The sequence below is a fragment of the Canis lupus genome, chromosome 4 (genome assembly GCF_003254725.2).
Source record: "Canis lupus dingo isolate Sandy chromosome 4, ASM325472v2, whole genome shotgun sequence".
NCBI lineage: Eukaryota > Metazoa > Chordata > Mammalia > Carnivora > Canidae > Canis > Canis lupus.
In genome coordinates this window covers 40,711,415-40,731,765 of record NC_064246.1, presented here as the reverse complement: position 1 = coordinate 40,731,765, position 20,351 = coordinate 40,711,415, and the positions used below count along the sequence as shown (strand labels likewise).

General features: G+C 37.3%; 1 protein-coding gene across 12 annotated transcripts in view; it reads right to left on the bottom strand.

Moving 5' to 3' along the window:
• Window positions 1-20,351, bottom strand: part of FBXW11 (F-box and WD repeat domain containing 11) — a 124,853-nt gene that overhangs the window by 26,677 nt on the left and 77,825 nt on the right. For 7 of the 12 annotated variants that reach the window (XM_025434246.3, XM_025434247.3, XM_025434253.3 and 4 more), the window contains 4 exons: window positions 16,298-16,360; window positions 12,803-13,028; window positions 3,694-3,880; window positions 2,725-2,815 (listed from right to left, as the gene is read on the bottom strand). In XM_025434246.3, coding sequence (XP_025290031.1) covers window positions 2,725-2,815; window positions 3,694-3,880; window positions 12,803-13,028; window positions 16,298-16,360 — 567 coding nt within the window. The remainder of the gene's footprint in view (window positions 1-2,724; window positions 2,816-3,693; window positions 3,881-12,802; window positions 13,029-16,297; window positions 16,361-20,351) is intronic. The other 5 variants (XM_025434257.3, XM_035715155.2, XM_025434250.3 and 2 more) reach the window with 1 other exon arrangement.

Sequence of the window (20,351 nt, the reverse complement as noted above, 5' to 3'; positions counted from 1 at the left end):
AGCAGAGCAAGAAAAGGAAAGAGAAAAAGATGTTGTGAATTCGCAACTTTGCAAAGCACATGGGAACCATGCAGAGACTGCACCTGTGTAAGGGCAACTGTGCAGAGGGCACAAATATCCACTTGGCATTCAGGGTAAAATTTAGCTTTTGGCAACATGCTTAAAACCCTTTAAAACACTCCCTTTTCCATAACCGGAACTGAAACAGGCCAACTGATCTTAACTCATACCCTTTTTTCAAGGATGCTGGATATTCAACACCATTGGGAAAAGAGGAGAAGTCACCTTGCAAAGTCCACAGGCATGCAACAACAAACCTCTTTCTCCTTTACTTCTTGAATTTTCCACTTTGAAAATGACAAATACAACCACTAAGCCTAAAGCTAGATAAACCTTGGTTAAATTCCCATCTCTTCTCTTAGTCTCAGTTTCCCCTTTCTAAGATGAGGATAACATGTACCTTGCAAGAATTAAATGCAATAATTTATGTAAGTCATACAACATAGTTCATGGTATACTGCAAAGACTCAGAAGAGGGTACTTTAATTATTATATTCTGCTCTGAGAGTTTCATACCAGCCATATGGTCAAGAGCCAAGCGCTTGAGTCTCCATTTGTTTGATCCAGAGATCACTGACACAACTCTCTACAAGTGCATCGACCCTGGACAGAGTAAAACCTACTCCCAAAACAGAGGTAAAGAACTTGATTTTGAGGAGGTACCAGTGATCTATAGTACAAAAGCTGTATTAAGTACAGAAGAATAGGTTGACCACGGACTCTGTTACTCACTAGCTGTGTGATCTGAGGCAAGCTATTTAATCTTGTTGAGTCTCAGTTTCCTTAACTTTAAATAAGACCATGGGCTACCTTTCAAGGTATTGTTCAGTGTTAAATAAAAAAGTGTATTATAAAATGCTTTACAAAGTATCTAGCACAAGTAAATACTCTTATATGTGTGATACATCACTTTTTATTATTACTAGTATTAGTGAATATACCAAAGTATAAAAGATCATCCCTTACACTAAGAGATCTGGCCCACAAAAATCTGGAGGAGACTCTCAGGGCCAACCAGTGGGTTTTCCCAAACCACAGTTTAAGAACCACTGGGTAGACCACCATGATGTCGAGGTTTTTTATCAAGTAGGGTTTTCCCCCCTAGCTCCATTTCCCTCACATCTGCCTCCTCCACTAACTTTAAAATATTATTCCAGCCTGAGGAAATGGTTATGGTAGGTGGTGTCACATACTATCATGCCACAGAATACTGAGTTCATACTATTGATTAAAATAGTATTCATGAGGATTAAATAAAATAATCTACGTCACCAAAATCTTCAACCCAATCAAAGTTCTTCCAGAGTTCCGGTTTATTAACATGGCCTTTAAACAATGTCCTTCTCATAACAAAGGACTTGCTAAAATTATTCAAGGAAATTTGGAGATACTTTGTAAAAAAAAAAATATCCTTGGGGAAAAAAGCAAAAAGTAATATAGTTTCTACCATGTATGCACAAGTAATATCTTAGTATATACAATAAGGGACAGCCCCCCCTCCCCTGAAACATACACACAGACCAACTTAAAATTCATGTTAATGCTGTGTCTCAGCTCCTCCATTGTAGAAACCATTTATTCTAAGTCTTGAACTGCCAATGGATCAATTCCTATATTTTATGATTTGTCGGTCAGAGATTAAATTATTTTGCCTTCCCTAAAAGATTACTTTACAGCTCATTTTAGGGAGCTGTATACTCAAGACAAGGATTTGTGTTTTAAATATGATATTCTAGTCACATTGAGATTTACCATTAACCTAATGATTCCATCAGTTCACATCTGCCTTAAAGGGGGAGGAGGGCTCCCCAAAAGGCACATGTTTCTCCATTAATGAATTTTGGCACAATAACTTTTATGTCTATCACCTGGGGGAGAGGATTACTTCACATTTGGGAAACTGAGTATAACTTTATGGGTGATACAGCACTGCCTAGCAAAGGCTAGACTTTTCGCCAAGGAGGAAATAGTGAAGTAACCAAGAACTGCCAAGAACACATGTGAAAGAGTTAATGAGAAATGCCTGTGCATGTCTTTCCTGGTTCAAGGAAAAGGGCTAAATAATAAAACTGAACTAATTAGAACACATGAATAATATCAAACATCTCCAATGTTTCTCATCAAGTTTACAGAATTTTACTGGTCTGGTGAAGTTACACTCATATCCAAAATGGTCCAGGAGCATAATTTGTGCTATAAAACCCACTTAACTATTGCTTAGAATCATATTGGAGCCCTTTGGGGGGGAAAAAAAAAACTTATGGGAAATTTACAGAGGAAACTGAAACTGTGCCTTCTCCAGTTCCCTAGAGATGGCTCAAAAATGGAAAATTGCTGACCTAAAAAACTGTGCCTTGGATTTTAAAAAATTTATCAAATTAGAATAAAAAGCTGACTTTGAATTAAGGTTTTAATTAACTGGCAACCTGCAGATGTATTTCATGTTTTAGAAAAATTAGATCTTTTTTTACAAAAGGCATTATCCACTCTGAAGAATGGCTGCAGATTATACACTGATTATGACACATTTGCTTTAAGAGTTCAACTTTAAAAAAAAAAAATTACTAGCTCCATGTTTTTAGATCAAAAAACACCCTAAGGCAACATAAAAAGTTGAGAACAAGACACAAAGAGCCCATAAAAACAGATAAACCATAAAGTTACCTCTATATCCTGGATAATCTTTGGGTATAATGACCTATAAAATGAATTGGGAGGGCCATCTGTAGGTCTGTTCTTAAACAGGTACTGATCCCTGGCAAATAAAAACAAACAGATGTTACATTTTTGCACATAAAAGGGTGAATTGTATTTAAACATGGTGCTTACAAAGATACTGTATCTTTCAAGTCTTGTGACTTGTACTGAACTTTTAACAGTTCAAAAGCAGAATTTTTGACTGTTAAATTTACATGTTAGAGACAAGTCTACTTTAATTTCCAGCTCTCTATCATAATCCTGGCCTTTTATTTCCTGGACACCCAACACATATTAATATAGCCTTTCATTCTGTAACTTGATTTAAAAAAAATGCTAACGTAACTTTGCGATAAACCTTACCTGGTACACATCAAACCTCTTCCCATAAAGAAAATACAGTCCTAACCCTCACACCACAATCTGTACTTCCAACTATAACACTCTCTCTCGTGCTAAGTGGGCTGGGTTACATAGATGTACAAAGCTATAAAGCTGTATGTAAGTTCATGGGTGTCTGAAAACTCCTGCCTGCTATGCCTCCCGTATCTTCAATCAGAAGAAATGACAAATAGCAAAACGGCATTATTTGACTTTCTCATATTTTCTTTTTTTCTTATCTATCTTTTGGTAATATATAATCATCTAAAAATAACATGAAAGGAAAATCATAAATACATAGGTTTGAAAAGCCAAATCAACTAAATCATTCAAACTAAATTATTCTTCCTAATGGTTAATACTTGTAAGGGAAATATGCATTGCAAAAGGAATTATTCTAATAGCTTTAACTCCCACCACCACTGCTGACCAATCCTCCTTCCCAATTGTTTAAAGTGGGCCAACACATTTGGCAAGTATAATTATTTTGAGCAGTCCAAGTGACCCTATGTCCAAGAAACTCTTTGTAAGGAAACAAGCAACCCAAAAACTTACCACCCTCTTCTTTCTGAAAGCCCCTTCCATAGAGGGTCAGTGCGCACCATTCGTTCAATCAGTTTCTTCCAAAGCATTCCTTCAGAGATCACTCGCTGCCATTCTTTACATACCAGCTCTGCTGCACACAGAGACCTGGCATCCAGGTAAGAAAGAATGTTTTCTGCTATGTGATCTAAGCCTTGCTCTACAAAATAAAAAAGGCAATGAAGGAATGGAAAGGGAGATGGAAATGTACCAGTCACCATTTCTGTAAAGGTAGGAGGAATAAAGAAATCCCAAACCAGGGAACATACTTGAGTAATATCAAAAGTTCTACAGATATACAGGTGCATGAGTACATAAAAACATACACTTCTTTGTAGTTCTGAGTTTTTAACATAAAACAATTGATGGCAGGACAACTGGCTTCCTCAGTCCATAGGGCATGCAACTTTTGATCTCAGGGTCATTGAGTCCAAGCCCCAGGCTGGATGTAGACTTTACTTTTAAAAGAATTAGATAAATTAGATTAGATTAGATTAGATAGATGGATAGATAGATAATGAATGCATATTTATGGCAACGGTTCCTGTGTGTAAAAGCCGAACTTGGACAGTTCTCTATTTGTCAGATATTACGAAAAAAGACTTGTTTCCATTTTCTTTTACATAACTCTTACAAAACCACTACGGGATGATTCCTCAAATTTTTCAGATGAGGCAAAAGAGGTAAAATCCTCAAGGTTTCACAACTATAGAGTACCAAAGCCTAGATTGCAACTCTGAGCTCTTGCTCCTAAGTTGGTGTTCTTTCCTCTCTATCTCTTGTAACAAATCATCCTCTTAATACATGACCTATGTGAATCCCTTGGAGCCAAGGAGACAAAAGAGGTGAAACACTGACACAGCTTAAAAGCTTATGAAAAGTTAAATGACAAGCCAAGAGTTAAAGTCAGGTCTCCTTAGATGTATTTTTGTCAATCACTTAATCTCCTTCTTAAGGAGGTAAAATCCTCAAAAGCAAAAACAACTTGCCTACAAATTCTCCAACCTTAAAAGGTTTATCCCACACAATACAAGGATCCACCCAAAGACAACAAAGATTCATAGTCTGCCTGACACTGCCTTCTAGTAAGGAGAAAAACATGGTCAACATAATTGCCACCTGCAAACTCCCAATCTGTGGTTCTAGGCAAGTCCTCTGTAGTTACAAAAAATTAAGATCATCCCTAGGGCTATTGCAGTGGTGGGAACACTAAACATACAGGCAGAAAAATTTCCATTTCAAGTCTAGGTTCACCATGTAGCAGTTCTTTGACATGAAACAAATACTGAAACATAACTGCCCCCTTGGTCTTCTACTGGTATAAAATAGTAATGACCAGTAACTACTGTCCTTTCTCACACTACCAATAACAATCAAATCAAAATAGTAATGACCAGTAACTACTGTCCTTTCTCACACTACCAATAACAATCAAACTGTCCTTTCTCACACTACCAATAACAATCAAATTTATCTTTTTCAAGATAAACAGAAGCCATATAGTAGCACTAACTTGGCAGGATACAGGTTAAGTCTTTAAACTTTCAGAGCTCAGTTCTCTCATCTGTGTAAGATGGGGATAATAATCTCTATTTTGAAAATATCAAAATGAGATGATACATTAAATGCTTTACAAACTAATGTTGTCTTCAACTCTGAGAATGACACTTTATACTACTGTGGTTTACAAGCCTTTCATATACTAACTATTCTACTCTGGTCTAGAACTCAAGCTTTGATGAGTACTGATCATCAGATCACATGATCTGATCATCATCATCATGATCACATGAAGATAACACTGAAACCATCATCTTTTCTTGTGCGTGTCATTATACTACATTAATACAGTCAAATATACTGTCATTATACTGCAGTTAATACAGTCAAAGATTACACTGCCTTTATCTACTAGTCCTATTACATAGAGTAGATGCCTTAGATGGCAGTAAGTTAGAATAAATTCCTAGGCTTGTTCCCCAACATATCTATTTTTAAAAATTCTCCCTAATTCTATATTTGTATAGCTAATGGAGAGGTGAAGGGCAGCTTCATGCAGGAGTTTAGTTATTTTTACTATAATTCACCTTTGAAGCTTGATCTGACCCTTCCATGTCAGCCTCTAGAATTTTGATTCTGTCCTCTAGAAGAGTGGGTATTCCACACCAAAAGTCTGTGTGATGGACAAATGTAGTAAATCTTTATCCCAAGTTCTTGGCAAACATGTTAAATGGGTCAGAACCAAGGACAGCACCCACGATTCTAGATCTTTCTATCCAGGCTTCTATGGATCCATCCACGAAATACACATATCAATAATGAGCCACTGGTTCTGTAACCCATCTGGATGTACTACTGTCCAGCCTACGTCTCTCTATTCAGTTTGAATATCTGCCCCATATAAAGACCATTAACACCTTTATCTTTTACATCATCCCTCTAGCCCACTAATCTCCCTACCTCCAAAGTCAGGTGAATTTGGTATGGTTACTCTTTGTATTCTCTTGCTGGTGCTTACTACATAAAGTTGGTATCATACTTTTTATTTACAAGTTAGCAAGTAGCTGCTTTGTGTCCCTTTTTAAAACATATATAACCCAAGTTCATTACAGAAAAATTGTAAAATCCATATAAGCAAAAAAATTCTACCCCTAAAACCTGAGAGAAAAGGGCTCCTAATACTCTGTATATATCTTTCTACACTTACACAATCCTACAAAGTCTGTTTAGCTGAAAATTATTTAACTTTGATACTCCATTTTAAAAGGTATGCTGGAGGTTACACTAAATTTACATCAAATTTACCAATCAAGATCCCCCCAAACACACCCACCCCTCCACCTCTCCAGTTCTGAAAACCAGGAAATGTGCTCATCAGTCATCTCAGAGTACTATCATGTAGGGCTACCAACCACAGCTGTAGAAGCTATAAAAGGTACACCTGTACCCAGTAGCTCTGCTTCTTCTCAGTGTTCCCCAATTCTGAAAATCACAACTACAGGTTCTGTCCCTATCCTGGCACACAATGTGTTTAGGTCTGCTCGTTTATACGCGCTTTGGTTTCCTTTTTGTCTATCTCCACGATCATGTGCCACTTTCTTCCATCTTCATTTAAAATCAGGGAAATCCACAGATAATCACATATAGTCCTACTTATACCACTCCACTGCAAGGACTAACAAATTCTTAACAAGAATTTTACATTTCCGAATCTCTCAGACCTCCATCATATTTTCTTCTAGTGTCTCTAGGGCTAATAGGTTTAGCTTTTTCCTGAATTTTTCTAATTCTGGGTACTTATCTGACTATCTTCTAGTTTCTACATGTCCTATAAGAACACAATCACTAGGTTACTTCCATATCATCAACCAAATCCTCTGAATTAGTTATAAACACACCCCTAACCAATTCCCCCTCTTTAGTCCCCTGATCTCTGAGAGCTAAAATGAACAGGAGACAATAATGCATGAGAGAGCTGCTTTCTCAATGCAACTTCCTCAATAACTGCAACATCCCCATCGCCTATGAACTAGAAAAGCAGCATCCACCTGCTTGGGTGGTCCAGGAGCTGGTTCTCCGAAGCCTGTGTGGTTGTAGTTGAGTCATGTAGGGCAAGTGATTTTTAAAACAAATAAACAAAAACAACAAGCAACAAAAACAGATTCCCTGGACATTTTGCTGGTCTACTGAGTCATAATCTTTAGATGGTGAGGACCAGAGAATCTGTATTTTTAAGAAGTGCCACCAGATAATTCTGAAAGGTTGGGAACTCCTGCTTTATTACTATGATACCCTTTTAGTCTTCTTTGATTTTTTCCCCCTTCAATAGCTCACCACTAGACTAACACTGGGTTTCTGCATAAGAAAATCTCTAACACATATTTCCTCCTCTTTCAAATGCCAAATTCCAATTCAGTAAAATCTCTATGATATCTACGAGATTTCCTTCCCTCGGATTATACTTTAAATTCATACCATCATTCTAGGAGGTGGCATGTTCTAGTCTCTTGGTAAATGCACTGGCTGTAGAGTCACATAACCAGTGTTGAAGCACAGCAGTTTTCCTTTTTGGATTTCAGTCTTCCATAAAATAGAAATGATACTAAATAGCTGAAGTGGGTAATCTGATATAATCTGCAGAATAACCCTCTGAGACAGCTACTCTCAATATGCCATTTTATGAACTACTTAGCCTTGCTAGGAAAGTTAACAGGAGGAGACTATTAAGGAATCAGATACAGAATTGGTACTTGCTAAGTGTCAGTTTCTGTTCTCCTTTCCTTGTCCTCAAATCCCCAAGTTGACATCACTGGTCAAAGAAGATGAGTAATGTTGCTCTTCCTTGTCATTTTCGGCAGAGAAAGTATTGTGTACCTCCTCTAGCAAAGTGCTAAGCCCACTCTTGGTTTAAGTCTCACATCCCTTTAAATGTTTAGGGAATAGGAATCCTACAACCTCTGAACACCTTAGAATAGCTATCCCCAAGGGTCATGCAGACCATGTAACTTTTTTTCAAGCCAATTCAGGACAAGGAGGTTCCTGAGTAGGGTCCATTTGTTGGGGCTAAAAAGTGCTTTGAGATGATAAAAACTGAGTATTTCTTAAGTACCAATGCCTGGCTCTCACTGACTCTATCTTGCTGAGACTCCGTCATCTCCCACCACCACCCCCCTTCCCAAGGCGACAAGAGGACACATTATGGTTTCAGAAAATGAAGCCAGAATACAGCACACACAATGCTGAAGAAGTGCTTCTGTTGCTAATTATAGGCACCAGATGAAGGTCTGGAAAATTTTCAATAATAAATTAAAACAATTAAAAGGCACAAATTTCAAAGCTCAATATGTAAATAACACTGTATCAAAATGAAACTCAACTGTATAATGTCAGTTCAATGCTCTTAAGTACAGCCAGTTTTAACACAGCTGCTTAGATCATACAATTACAGTAACCTTTATTATTTTAGAAACACATTTCAAAGAGCAGCTGCAAAGAAACGTCCTTCCCTACCCACCCCTGCTGTCCCTTCCTAGTCACAGATCTAGTTGTAAAATCTAAAGTCAGAAACCTTTTGAAAGAAAAAACAATGCAATTGCTTACAGCAACACTATGTCAATGGATGTCTTTAACTTGGAATATACTGACCTAAGGATTCAGACAGAATTGAAGTGAAATGGTGACACTCAGTTACAACAGAATGTTGGACCAACAAAGTGGGGCACACACCTACCGATATGATGTCAGGATGAATCAATTCAGAAATTAGGAGGTGAATAATTAAAACTTCCTGGCAACAAATCTTACTACCTCTGGAGAAGCAGGTGCTTCCTGCCTCTCCAGCCTTTTTCTTTTTCTTTTCTTTTTTCTTTTTCTTTTTTTTAAGCTACCATCCTCAGAATACCCACCAGATGTCAGGCATATTACATATATAGTTTTTTAATCTTCACAATATCCCATGAAGTATTATTATTCCCACACAGAAAAGGAAACAGGCTCCAAAAGGTGGGCTCATAGAACTATTAAGTGCAATGGCTGGGATTCAAATTTAGGGGCTATCTAAATCCAACATCCAAGCTCTTTCCACTCTGTCATGCTGGTGGTCTTTGGCCTTGCATCCAACCTAAAAAGCCTTAGCTATGCTCTGGTTCTTCCATATCTCCCAAGACCTTTGATCTAGTCTGTCACATTTACGGTCCATAACAGTTTATCATCTTTACTTGGGGATAAGACAAATGAATAAACTATGGCCAGGAAGCTAAGTGTTTCAAAATTCTTAATTGCTCAGATACCTTACCAAAAGGATCGCCAATGCTTATCATCTTCTTTGAAGTACAATCTGCCTCTACTTCAAATGGTATAAATTTTCCCTTTAACAACAGTTCTCACAAACCACAAACTTAGCCTGCAGAAATTGACATTGCAGACTAAACATTTACCATGATTTTTAGAAAAGCATATCATAATTATCACTTTTTCCACTGAACCAAAAGGAGCCAGAGACCACAAACATTTTCCATTTTCCCTATACTGACAGGTATGATATTCACAGTAAGCATTTAAAAGCGAGAACTATAGACAATTTTTAAAGAATTAATGGTTTCTGCAATCAAAAGAAGTCTTAAATTGACAATCTCAACAGAGTAAAACTTCAAACCCAAGATCATCTACAGTAAAAATTAAACTCCAAACTAGAAAAGCAATCAATAAGCTGGTCCACACATTATTAAATTTAAATATGAACATACACATGGACCTGTTTCTCCCTTAATACTCTTAAGGCAGGGTCTGTGTTAAAGAACTAACGCCAGGTTTAATCCAAGTCTACTAGACACGAACACAATCAACTTGGCCAGCTTGTCCCCAGCTATTAGATTCATATGTATGATATATCCTGACATATGTATATATGTTCAGATCAAATCCTGTTAAAACAAATAGCATTTTAACAAAAATATTTCCATGTCCCAGCCAATGGTCCATTCATTTCATGTAATACTCAATACCACAAAATTCCACTTTAACAGAGATATGGACAATACCTTAAAATTCGATGTAATGAAAACTGAATTGTATGCAATTATACTAACCATATTTATATACATAACACATGTTCATCTGTTCTGTCTCTTCTCCAAGACCATACACTCCCCGAAGGGGTTGCCTCTGCAAATCAAGAGAACTTCAACAGTGCCACCTTGTGGACATTCTGTAAATATAAGGTGAGTTTCCTGGCACTCTAAAATGTTTGAGAAGCAAATTACACACAAAAATAAAATAAAACCAAAACAGTAGAAAGCAAACAAAAAAACAACAGATTTGCCTGAGAAAAATGGAGGCATAGCTTTATTTAGTTAAAAGCACTTATGAGGGACAAGTAGAATCACCAATTTTAAAAACTGCCCTATCTTTTCTTGATGTCAGATGAGACCTAAGTGCACAGAAAGGCTCAGGTGACAGGAATTCAGAGTTCTGGCACTGCACATACCAGAGAGGCTGCACCACAGGTTCACTCACCTTACGTAAACCCACTTATAATTCCCTCTCCCTGATCCCCTCACCCACCTTCTCTCTCATACAATTAAAACCATATCTGTTTCCCCTCTCTCATCATAAGTAATTATTACTGAACTGGGTTGTAAACATGTTTCTATACTTAGGGCCTATTTAAGGAATTTTCCAGAGGAACCAAACTATAATGATTTCAGCCTTTGCACTAACTTTTGAACCATCACCCATACAATCAACATAATAACCAAGAGGTATAATCTTTGTCATTTCACGCAATTTCTACTTGGTTTCCTACTCTATACAATGAGAAAGAGGACCAAGGATTAAGTGATGGCTAAGATCCCTCTTAGCAATGAAATTCTAGAAAGAGAGGGTTCTTATTTTCTTTCTAGAAATACTAATGAAGGAAATGGGGCAAACAATGCTACATTTCAGGATAAAAACAATGAGAGTGTCAAAATTCTCTAAGCCAACTCTCAAATATACTCAAACGCTCTTCATTATAGAAAGTAAACTTAAACATTTTGAAAAAAAGATTAGAAATTCAAACCTAGCCTGTCAGATTGCCTAGACATGAGCCCAGGTCCTATTTACCATGGAAATACTTGGTATATGGAGCCCTGATGCACTGTAAATCACAGACATGCTAAGAGAACACCCACCCTTTGAAGTTATCCAGAAGCTCTGACAGGTTAGGGATAGTGACAATGGCACTGTTTATCTCTAGTCATTTCTAGGTCTACTCTGGCACGGCAGTTGAAACCTCTAGACTACATTGATCATATTAGAAGAAAATATTCTGGCTAGCATTCCCTTCAGAAGTGAAATCTATCTTACCTAGTCAAATTTATATTTAAAATTAGAAGAAGAAAAGAAAGAAGAGGAGAGGGATAAAGAAAGAAAAAAGAATTAGTGATGAAAAATCAAAGGGGGATAAAATAGAGCACAAAGGATTTTTATAGCAGTGAAACCATTCTATGATACTATAATGGTAGATACATGTCATTATATATTTGCCAAAACCCATAGAATGTACACCACCAAGAGTGGGCCCTAATGTAAAGTATGGACTTTGGGTGATAACAGGTCAATGTAGGCCTATGTGTTATATAACAAATGAGTCATTCTGAATGAGATGTTAATAGTGGGGAGACTGGATGAGATAGTGGAGTGGGGTGAAGATATGGAAAATATGGGAATTCTCTGTGTTTTTCATTCAATATTGCTATAAACCTAAAACTATTCTAAAAAAGTCTTCTTTTTTTTTTTTTAATCAAAGTAACCTTAACCAAAGGAGTATATGGGTGTGGGGGATACAGGAGGAAGGGGGGAGAGAGAGAGAGAAAGAGAGAAATAGGGAGGGAGAAGATGCTGAAATATGTTTCAAAAAACATGATAAAGACATGTCATCAGTTTTTCCAATACATCTTTTGCAATTCCTGAGCCTAAGTGTCACTCTACGTACAAATAAACATCCTAAAAATTTGGGGACACTTCTTAAACACAAACACTGCAGGAAAAATTGTCTCATATTTTTTAAAATTACTTATAAAGGCAAAATACAGATTATATACAGACTACATCAAAACTAACAACAGAGCATTAACTCATTAAACTAAATGAAACATGGGAACCCTGGGTGGCGCAGCGGTTTAGCGCCTGCCTTTGGCCCAGGGTGCGATCCTGGAGACCCAGGATCGAATCTCACATTGGGCTCCCGGTGCATGGAGCCTGCTTCTCCCTCTGCCTATGTCTCTGCCTCTCTCTCTCTCTGTGTGACTATCATAAATAAATAAAAATTTAAAAAATAATAATAATAAACTAAATGAAACAATGGTATAACCAATCATCAACACCATTAATCACAGAAACTGCCTACATCCCCTAAATAGATGCTAAATTATAACTGCTTTTCAAGTGCCATATACTAAATATAGTATGGGTCCCAAAGAAACTCAACTGTAGTCACACTGTACTCATTTATTCATTTAACAAATATCTACTCAGCTCCACCTAAGCCCTTGGACTGGATATTCTTCCACTGCTCAGCTTTTTAAAAGACAAGTACAGTTACCTGGTAAAGCGGTAATAAAGTCCCGCTGCAACATGGGCTTCAGGTAAGAGTTAATATGTCCATGCTGATAATGACACATTCGTGAAATAAGGTGTTCCACAAATTCCACTTGATCTGATTCAGACCACTGGTCAAAATATTTAATACACAAGTCTTTTTCTTTTTGATAGTTTCCTTCTGATGGCCTCTTTCTGGAGACGATCACAGATGATGTTCCATTACTTATCTATTTTAGAAAAATAAAAAAAAAACACAATTAGTTTAATAAGGAAAAGAAATCTAATTAGTATTTCATTGGAAACATTTTTTTACTCTGTGCATTTAACCTTAAAGTGACAGTTATATCTTAAAGCCAAACTCATTCCTTCATTAATTCATTCATGAAGTAATTTAAAGTGTCTTCAGGGCATATGTCCTCAAATTAGTCTCTAAAGTAAATGTCAAATTTACAGCTTATATTTATAAAGCTAAATGTGTCTCAAGTCATTTTTTCCCAAAGCTTATTCCAAAACCATGTGGTTATTAGATAACTAATATCTAATGTTAGAGACGACTGTCAAAAAAAAACTTGTTCAACTTGGCCAAGTAGCAATGATTGACTAATAATAGTTTTACTTCCTCAAAGACCAAAGCCAATGCTATATTCATCTATGTCAATGGTTCTCACACCTTGTGCTTCACAATAACAAGAGGGGTTCTTAACCCACAGATTGCCTGACTCCACCACAGATGTCCTCATTTTATTTACTGGTCTGGAATACAGCCTGAGAATCGCTTCTAGGCCTTTTGGCTAAGATCCGGTGTGGAATACAGCCTGAGAATTTGCATTGCTAACAAGTTCCCAGGTGGTATTAATGCCGCTGGTCCAGAGAACGCACTTTAGAGACCACACTTTGAAAACCACTGGTCTAAAAAAAAAGAAAAAAAGAAAAAGAAAAGAAAACCACTGGTCTAGCTAACGAAGAAACCTGAAGGCAATTCAATCTTAAAAATTGAATCCATTTCCAAATTGTTTCCAGGGCTACCAGACTGCTGGCAAAACAGTTTAGACTTTTATTCCCTTTTTTTGATCACCTACTTTCAAAGTAACCCAAGGTAAACCACATATTCCCGAAATGATCCTTATCCTAAAGAGTTGGCCTATGATATCCCACAGACTTGTATAAGAAATGTGCATTTCTCATCAAATCTACATGGTCCTTACATAAAGCCAGTGTATTTTTTTTTTTTTACAAATGAAAACTACATACACTACACCTGACAACAGCATCAAAAAAACAAAACAAAACAAAAAAAATTGGAATCCCTAGACTGAAGCCACCACTGCCACTGATGCTATAAGGCTCAGTTTAAAAACAAAATTACAAAAAAAAAAAAAATTTTACCTCAATGCTTTCATCAAATATTTCCCAAGCTATCTGACCATCACTCCTTTGATAGCCCCTTCATGTGTAATAACCAAAAAGACTAGCATAGAAAATTTTGAAAACTGTAAAGTTGTATTATAAACATGCCTTAATTCCATCAGGAGCTTACACAGAAAGAACCAAGAGCTTTGTTATCACTATGTCCCCTAATTTAGAGTGGACTGAATCCATCTCAGAAAGAAGACCTCCTTTATAAATATCCATAGGAGCCTGGCTTTCCTTACTAAAATCTTATACATCATACCTGTCTGAAACAAGAAATGTCTACATTTAGAGGTATATAGTCAGAAGGCATTCAGCTCCCACCCCATTTATCCTACCACCTCCTCCTCTAGGAATGTTTTTTTCCTTGTAATTGGGTGAGGAAGAACTCAAGGATACCAAGTACCACCTTTTTCCCCCTTGTAATTTGGGTGTAGGAAAGCTCTCTGACACTGGGTACCACAAGAGGGCAGCACTGAAAAGATATTTTTAATGCAGCTTGTAGTAAGACATCTATCTAGCAGACCTTAAAAATCAACATTCAAAACAGTCAGAAGAAATGAAAATCCTTCACTGTGGTGAATATCAGCTGGTACTTTTACGCATAAGGGTGTTAATCATAATGTTATAACAGAATAATTAGAAATAACTGCCTAACTATAGGCAACTGGTTAAAGCAAATAATAATACATCTACATAGAGTAATATAGCCATTAAAATTAGATTTATAAAGTTAAGATTTTAATAACAAGAGAATATGTTTATGAAATAATATTAAGGAACAAAAGACAAGATGCAGAATTTTATGCATTACATAGCATAATACATAGCATTACAGTCATTTGTGTGAAGGGGAACACACAAGACAGAGTAAAGGGTATGTACCAAAATGTTAAAAGTGCCTAATCTTGAGAAAAATCGCTGTACGTTTTCCTTCCTCTTTTCTTTCTATATTTTGTTAATTATAAATCACCAAAATAATTGCTTTCATAACAGGTTAATAAATATGATGGTAACAACCTGCACTGTACTGCTTTACAATTTACAAAATACTTCCACATCCACTATCTCATTTGATAAGCAAAAGGGTTATTATTTCACCTACAGAAGGCTTCCTAACCACCTAGCTTCCCTACAGCATTGGCATACCATCAACTAGTTGACTGAAAGACAGAACTAATGAAAGAAAAACCGAAAGCCAAAGTATTAAGAGCCAATGTGAATTGAAAAATCAATACTAAACTAAGACAATCCTATTGGAAAATACCAAATGTGAAAGAGGAACAGAAGCTGGTCTGCACATTGTTCCCCGAAATGGTGGCAAATGTACAATTCCACAGCACATTTTCCATTTCTGCTTCTAACCACCTGCTGGGAACAAAAGCATCTTCCTGGCATTGTTTTGCTTTGTTTCATTTCATCTTAAATCTGTTGGGCATACCTCATTCTTGCTAACTAATATACTCCTTTTGTTTCAAAATAAAATGAACCCAGAGAATATTTTAACATTATTCTCTTCAAATTTAAGTTTGTTTTGCCCTTAATAGTGTCTTTATGAAGGGAAAAGTTATTTGTACCATAATGGCTGATGGAAAGATCAAATCATGAAACTTTACATACCATTGCCCACACTTCCCCACCAGCCAAAAAACCCTGGAAGACTGGGAGGAAAACTGGCAGACTAAAACAGAGCCAGGAGAAAAGAAATCAGAGTTTAAAAGGAAAGGGCAAACTAACAAGAAATGTGGGAGAAAGGTGAGGGTAGAAAGACAAAGTCACCAATGCACACACACTGGTATGGCATGGTGCTTTTCTGGTGACAAAAAGGACACAACCTTTACCTTAGACTGTGGCAATAAACTGAATATTTTAGGCTACAGACACTTCAGAGTCTTTGTGGTAACACCAAAATTCTTTACTATTTGTAATGACACTTCCCTAAGAAACAGAAGATAAATTAGGGTGAATTCTGAAACTAGCAAATATGCACAAAAGAAAACAAAAATGCTTGTCTCTTGTTTTTTTACTTAGGACAGAAGCTGAGGGAGCATCTTATCTATAGTAAGTCAACTGCTATCATTCCTACCTGCCAAAGAGTATTTTTCTTTGGGGACTCATCTTCATTTTGATCCTCCATAACTGAAGTGTTCTAAGGGGGGAAAAACAGGTTATTTGAATTATGCCGAGTTTTGCAAATCCTAAATAACTACACCAAAATATAATTTTGAAATCCCAAACTACAATGTACCGACACAAACCCAAGAGTTATTTGGCTTGTGACCAACACACGCCATTTTGGGTCAAGAGAGTTGTGATCATCTTTCATAAATCAATATAGTTAGTGGCTGGACAAAAGCATAAAGTCTTTATTTATGAAGGTTGGACATGCTTAGAAAACAGGCTAAATTATAGGACTGGGGCTGAGCCTCTACCTCAGTCATCACTTATTCTCTCACTTATAGCAAGAAGCCCCAGAAACCCACTAAGTTCTTGATGATTGCTCAAAACATTTACTAGAATGTCTGCTATTCAGTAATCCATCCCAACCATCATCAGCAATTAGGACTGACAAAGCTCTGGAAGCCCCCTCTGCTTTTCTCTTTCCTCCCTTGATAACCTTGTTTTTCTGGAATGGCTTTACAATCTCCCTTAGAAGCACGGTGGGTGCCCCAACTTTCCCCCCGCCCCAAAGAGGAGGATGTTGGTAGCCAGTAACAATCTGGCTTGCCTTGGGAATACATCAACTTTTGATTTTTTGTGTTTACTGCACAAAGAGGCACTGTGTAATTATTCTTTCTGGTGACCCAGTCGCTCAATAGATGCCCATTAACTGGAGATTATACATGATTGGATTTTCCCTTTTGAAGCTTCTACCTAATGGCTAAATGGAAACTTAATGAGAAGGGAAAGTGGGAAAGTTGTGCTCTGAAAGGAATAGCAATTTGAGTCCCTCTAAGATTCCTTCCCAAAACTAAAATTCTAGGATTAGGGTATAAAACTTCTAACATTCTATAGTATTATTCAAAAGGTTCCTACAGATCTGTTTAAGTTATGTTTACAAGATTCTGTTTATTGCCCTTGAGGATAGGCCTATCTCAAAATTTCCTTTTTTCCTTAATTTTCTTCAAGTCGTATGATGTTTGGACCCATACAGTATTTTCAAACAATTTGTTTGAAAAACCCACTGTGAATAATGACAGAAGAAACACCACTGAATACTAGTGCTCTGTTGGCCACATAGCTGGCTCTAATGAGGGATACAAGTATGATGTAGTACAAAAGTCAAAGGCTTTGAAACCAGAGAGAAGTTGGAATTCTGATCTGGTCACACTCAGTGTGTGTGTGTGTGTGTGTGTGTGTGTGTGTGTGTGTGATCTTGAGCAAGCTGTTTTACCCATGGACAAATACAAACCATATAAAGGTGTTGTGGGGACTGAGACTCCCCAGCACAGTGCACAGCGTTTAACTAGTATTCAAAAAAATCTGTTCACGCCCTGCTCTGAAGATGCTGCTTTCCTCCAAGTGCTATCTTCTCATAGTTTTCCAACCTAAGACTTGGTCAGAATAGCTTCAGATGGCTGCATATAGAGAAAATCCACTGGTTCCTCAATAAATTATTTTAAGCCCCACAGCGCCAAGGTATGCAGTGGGGAAGAAGGGTAGGAGGGCCAGGCTCCCTGTATGTGAAAACGAACCACAAGCTAGAAAGGAAGGCAATGTGTCCAAGAGGCCAGAATAGCTTTATAGTGGAGACAGCAATAAATGATCCTGAATAGGAAGAAGAGGATGGAAACAAAAGTAGTATTTCTCTCTCCCTGTAATTTTCCTTTTATTGCTATCTTGAAGGACTTGGGATTAATAAAGCTGGCAGGGGAGTGAATAAAATGGGAACAGTGACTCAGTACGTCATCATCTGGGTCCAACTGGTAGTTACAAAGCCGTATTTGCAGGGTCAGGGTCACAATGTCCTGGGTTCTAAGAGTGACAAGAAGGAGAGCATGACCACAAAACATGAGAAGTTAAGTATATAAGATGGGAAGTCCCTGCCCTCATCTTCAGGCACCCCAGGAAATGTATAAGGAATGCATATATATAGTGTTTTAAACTAAAAGCTTTTGTTATACAGGAGTCTGAACCCACCAGAACTATTCGGACTTAAGCTACCTAAATATTTTCCTCATTCAGGGAGGAAACAAAGTTAAGTGAGAAGACCCCACAGACTACACAAAAAACAACCATCTTTACATTTTAATATAATTCCTCCTTCTATTCATTCCAAAACAGAGAAATGATGTTTATTTATACAGATGAGAAAGAAAACAACCCCTCTGATTTAAAAAAAAAAAAAAAAAAAAAGCAACTATTCTCTTAAGGCTTGATAAAAGTGAATAAAGATAGACAATTTAATAAAATTGTATTTAATAAAGCTCTGGGGTGGCTGGAATAGCTCCCCCCACCATACATATCTTTTCAACTTCTCTTATAAAGCCTTTAGGAGATGCCAAAGGGAAAATGTCACTCTCAAGCTACACTAATCAGAGGATCATTTCCAAGGAGTATTTCAGGTGACACAAGAGAAGCTCAGAGTGAGGAGGGTCCTAGGGTCTAATTAAGTTTGGCAAATGTTCTATGCTCCTGTGCACTCTCTCTCCTGCTGACCTCGCCCTCTCTTTTTCCCCCCTCCCTCCCATCTTTCTTTGTCTCACACACACTCTCACAAAGTCATAATATATCTCATTAAGATACTAAAGGCTCTGTAATGTCCTATAATTAAATCATGCTAAATTAGTTTAATCCAGTTTTCCCAAGTTTGTTGGACATAGACATCCCCCTTTTATATTTCTTAATAATAGTTCAGCATGTATTAGCAAACACTGGACTAGAACAGTAGCATGGCATAATTCCTGCCTCCTCCCACTTCACTGGACAAGTATTTCTGAGAGACCAAGGATACGCCTACTTTGCTAAGTATAATATATTCCTCTCCTATTCCCCATTTTTCTCAGCCTGCAACATGAGACTGTGAGGTTAAGGAGAGACAGCAAGAATAGAAAATTCTTATAAGAGCCACAATTTTATTCTTTAAAAATTAAAACGAAAACAAGGCCACAGGTTCAAGGATGAGGTAAGAAAAAACAATGAGTTGGCCAAAAGAAAAGGAAGGTGTTTTCCTACATCCACATTCTCAGATGAAACCATGAGTTAAGCCAATCTGAAAGCTGAAACCCTCATTAAGTCTCCATCACTTCTGGGAAAGGAAAGTTCTCTTAAATATCAACTTGACTTATTCACTTCCTACCCTTCTCATCACCATCTTTCTTCTTACACCTACCAAGCAGCATTACAAGTATATAAAAATGCAGACCTTCCTTCTGATACTACTTCCAATGAAAGACACAATCTAGGAAGAAGCAACTATACTCAGGCTTATCAACCTTAAGACTTTGACATTTTGGGTACAGATAATTCTGTGTTTTGAGGGCACTGTCATGTGCATTGTAGGATGGTTCACAGCATCCCTGGCCACTCTATATGCTAGATGCTGGAAGCAAGAGGTGGGGTGGGGGTGCCAGCAGCAATACTGCCGCCTCTTCTCAACAACCACTGCTCTAAGAGTATGGCTTCCTTGGGAAGATGTACTTCATCAATTGCCATCTAAGGCTCAGACTTTCTTTCTCTTCACATGTTTTTCCTTTGGCCCCTGTGACAAGATGGGACTTCTTCAAATAGTGTCTGAGATCACCATGGCCAAGTAATTCATGTAATATATAGATTTCTAAATTCTGGGGTAAGACCCACTTGCCTTTAAATTCATACTTGGGAAAATCTGAATCAGGAGTTCTTTGCTAGAGATCCATGGCTGGTTGGTGTAGATAAGGGCTACAAATACCTTGAAGTCATATACAAAAGTTAGTGTGTATACATGCCTATGTCTCTGTATTTAAAAGACTGCAGTGGCAAAATAGGAGAAGAATATATTGTGTTTACCAAAGTGGTCATTTCTAGGGGATATCTCGATGCTCAGACAAAAAAGGATGCTCAGACAAAAAAAGGGTCCCAGGGTCTAATAAAGTTTGACAAATGTCATATGCTACAAAAGCCACTAGGCTCTCTCCCTCCCCACCTCCAAGGTTAAAATA